This window comes from Lolium perenne, chromosome 1 (assembly GCF_019359855.2).
Source record: "Lolium perenne isolate Kyuss_39 chromosome 1, Kyuss_2.0, whole genome shotgun sequence".
NCBI classification, from domain to species: domain Eukaryota; kingdom Viridiplantae; phylum Streptophyta; class Magnoliopsida; order Poales; family Poaceae; genus Lolium; species Lolium perenne.
The window spans coordinates 251,768,620-251,771,992 of record NC_067244.2 but is presented as its reverse complement, the minus strand read 5'-3'; the positions used below and the strand labels follow the sequence as shown (position 1 = coordinate 251,771,992).

The 3,373-nt window shown below is 48.0% G+C and overlaps 1 protein-coding gene across 1 annotated transcript; it reads right to left on the bottom strand.

Annotated features, from left to right (window-relative positions):
- Positions 1-293: 293 nt before the first annotated feature.
- LOC127327636 (phospholipase A1-II 7-like) lies at positions 294-2,381 on the bottom strand. The gene is made up of 2 exons (XM_051354410.2): positions 1,589-2,381; positions 294-1,157 (listed from the first exon to the last, which is right to left on the bottom strand). The coding sequence occupies exons 1-2, from the start codon at positions 2,306-2,308 to the stop codon at positions 537-539; spliced, it is 1,341 nt and encodes a 446-aa protein (XP_051210370.1). The 5' UTR covers positions 2,309-2,381; the 3' UTR covers positions 294-536.
- Positions 2,382-3,373: the final 992 nt, after the last annotated feature.

The following is a 3,373-nucleotide window of genomic DNA, read 5'->3' as shown; positions in this document are numbered from 1 at the left end:
TAGCAGCCAAATGAACATTCAGCTCAGCAATATCTTGTAAACAGCGGCATAATCTTGCACTTGACACGAAACATTTGATATAGAACAATAATTTAGAACTGCTAATGACGATCGTTACTCAAGTTCTGAAGTTATTTATTTCAAAAAAAAAGTTCTGAAGTTATGAGACACCCTATCTTACAGAAAACTACGACTCAAGGTATATACACAAGTTAAAAGACCTTCATATATGTTCGCATACCAAGGTTAAAAAATGGTATCCATACCTTGAGCATCGCAACAAAGTGAAGGCATTGTATGTAATAACGTCATGTATCTGAATTTATTTTACCAAACCGAGAGTTTTACAAGGTGTGTATCAACACAAGAGCAGAGAGTCACGACAAATGATGGTCGCCATCGAACAACTGATATCTTCAACACCACATAGCTATCAATAATTGAAACGAAAGCACTCATCTAAGCATCTGCATTATTGTAGATATAAGCCTCAACCAAGGCCGAGGGTGCATGGATGCAGTAACTTGGGCTCTCAATTATTCTTCCCCGAAGTTGTCCAACTTAAAACGAGCAACGCCCTTGCCCTTGTAGTGGCTATTAGTAGTTACCCACCAATTCGCCGGCACTGGGTACTCTTCTTTCAGTCTGTCAGTACTTTTGTTCACCAATGCCACGTCGCGGTCCACCACCAGTTTGAAGTGCTTTTCAGCACCCTGGTCTCCGGCTAAGCCGTGCAGGTAGCACTGGAGGTTGTGGTACCACCTGACTGTCTTTAGATTTCCGTGGCGTAGGTAGGGCGACCTATTGGTGTCGATGAGTAGTGAAGCCGTTGCCGCATCATAGAAGTTCCCTGTTGGGAGACTTGTCACTCCGTCATTTTCATTCTTCACGTGGAGTGCCCGCAGCTGGGGTAAGGAGGCAAAGACGTGCTTAAAATGGTCGTCCCCGACTCGCGGGCTCGCGAACAGGATCGCCGTCACAGGGCACGGAAGAGTCGGAATCAGCTTGGAGGAAGCGGGCGGCACGTTGATGCCGTGGGCCACTATGTCGAAGGCATTGAGGGTGGCGAGTGAGGCGCCAAGGCTGTGGCCAGTGACGGTGATGCTCATCTCCTCGCTCTTGTACGCCTCCACTAGATTCCGCACTTCCTTGAGCGCCTACATGCAGGTATCAGGTTTGTGAAGGTAAAGCTGCACTTTATCGAAAAGACTCATTTGTTGAACACTCTATCTATGTCGAGTTGTAGTAGTATACTTTCTCCGTTCCTGAATAAGTGTACATTTTTATTTTTTAGAAGACCAACATTTTCCAATTTGACCAAACTTTTACACAAAAATAGCAAAATATGTGATATCAAATTAGTATATTATTGAACAACATGTCAAGATGAATCTAGCGATATTAATTTAATATCATAAATGCTGCTACTTTTTCCTAGTGTGCTGATCTTATGATATGTTATAGCTAGTAGTATACACTTATTTGAGCATGGAGGGAGTATTATGCATGCATGCTTCGCTCATAAAATCAAGAGTGATGTCAAATGAGTATGGAGGGAGTACTACAGCAGTAGTAATGAAGGGTTCACCTCATCTCTGGGGCTGGTATCGAAAACGATGTCAATCTGCGAATCGCGGTAGTTCCGACGGGGGTTGTTTGTGGTGTACACTGACAAGAAGCCACTGTGCACATTTGCGTCGGCGAATTTGTTCTCAGCCGAGAGGTCCAGCCCCTCCGCCACGGACGCGTACGGGAAGATGGCGTCTTTCAATTTCTCCGACGTCTGCACGGTGCCGCGCCACGCCACGACGATGTCGCGCCGGCCCAGCGCCTTCATGCCGTCGTCCGTCGCCACCGCCACGTACCCGATCCAGTTGGTCTCCCACCACCACGGCCCCGCCCGCGCCACCTGCGTTGGCCGCACGAACATGGACTTGCCTACCGACCTGGTCGACTTCGACGTCTTCCACGGCCACACCCGCAGATCGCAGGTCGCGTACAGGAACTTGGTCACGCGGTAGTGCTCCGGGTGGGACACGCCGGAGGCGGCGAGCAGGCCGGCGTGGCCGTAAAGGGGCGAGCCAGCGTCCCACGAGCTCTCGTCGGCGTTGAGCCCGTCGTAGGCGGCCTCCGCGAGCTCGCCGTAGGCGATGAGGGAGGCACGGAGGTCGGCGTCCAGCGAGTCCGGGTGCTCGCTCGAGGGCAGGAGCCCCTTCCATGACTCCGAACCCTGGAGCTGTTGCCATGGGGTGGCGATGCTTCCGGCTCCAACCTTGGGCGACGACATCGGAGCGGCGGTGTGTGCCATTATTTCTTCTCGATCGCTACGTGTGTACTACACTCTTCTAGCTTCTGCTATAGCTCTGCGTTCCAAGTGTTGGTTTGTTCCACTAGAATTGGGCATGTATTTATAGGAAAAACAGAGTGCCAAACCCACCAAGTGCTAGCTGGGCTAGGGAACCGACTGTAAACACAGGTTATGTATCCTTGTCGACCGACTGATAGAAGACTGAAAACCGGTGCAGGACCCATCATCTTATGCTACTGCAAGTATACCCTTTTTTTAAAGAAAATATGTAACAGAGCTCCGTTCTCGGTAGCCCACGATCTAGCTAAATTTGTTCACTACAAGAATGGCAGGAGGTGCTGACGGCCTGGCTGTACGCCGACGCCAAATATCGGGGCCGTCGGCGTACAAGCCAGCCAACCCAGCCCCTCGGTTTACCCCTCGGCGTGCATGTGCCTTCGGCGTACTCGTTGCTACGCCAAACGGTGACCCTCGGCGTATACCTGGTCGTTGGTATAGCCACAAGTAGCTGGCCCTGCTTGATCTTGCCCTAACGGCCCTGTGACGGCGTCACATCTATGCCGACGGTGGCCCGTCGGCGTAGCTATTTTCCATTTTACCATATTAATCTTCAAAAAGTCATAACTAAATCATTATAATTCATAAAAATACAAATAATATATCAAAATTTTCAGAAAAATAAGATCTATCTTGGAAAAATATTAAAATTAGAATATTGCAAATATCTCAAAAAAATTTCTAAAAAATGAGCTATCATGTCCGATGTTTCCTGGCTTTCACGCCAAACAATCAATGTTATCACTAGAATTGTCCCATAGTTTGTGATAATGTGCCCATATTGTGCACATATGTGCATCTTGGGATGTCCTACGGTGTTGCAGTAGAAAGTTTAACTTTTCATAGCACGAAAAAAATATTTTCCATTTTTGAGGTGCCGAAAACGGCATGTTTTGTGAAGCAACCACCAAATTAAAGTTTCACATTGGTACCAACACTTTTTTCTAAAATACTAGACCACCTAAGATGGACAACTTCTCAACGGGTATATGTGGAACCTTTCCGTCC

Bases quoted from the DNA above. Each gene is read 5' to 3' on its own strand.
- LOC127327636 (XM_051354410.2), bottom strand. From the start codon at position 2,308: ATGGCACACACCGCCGCTCCGATGTCGTCGCCCAAGGTTGGAGCCGGA. The intron at 1,158-1,588 runs GTGAACCCTTCA...ACCTGCATGTAG, and splicing joins ATACCAGCCCCAGAGATGAG to GCGCTCAAGGAAGTGCGGAA.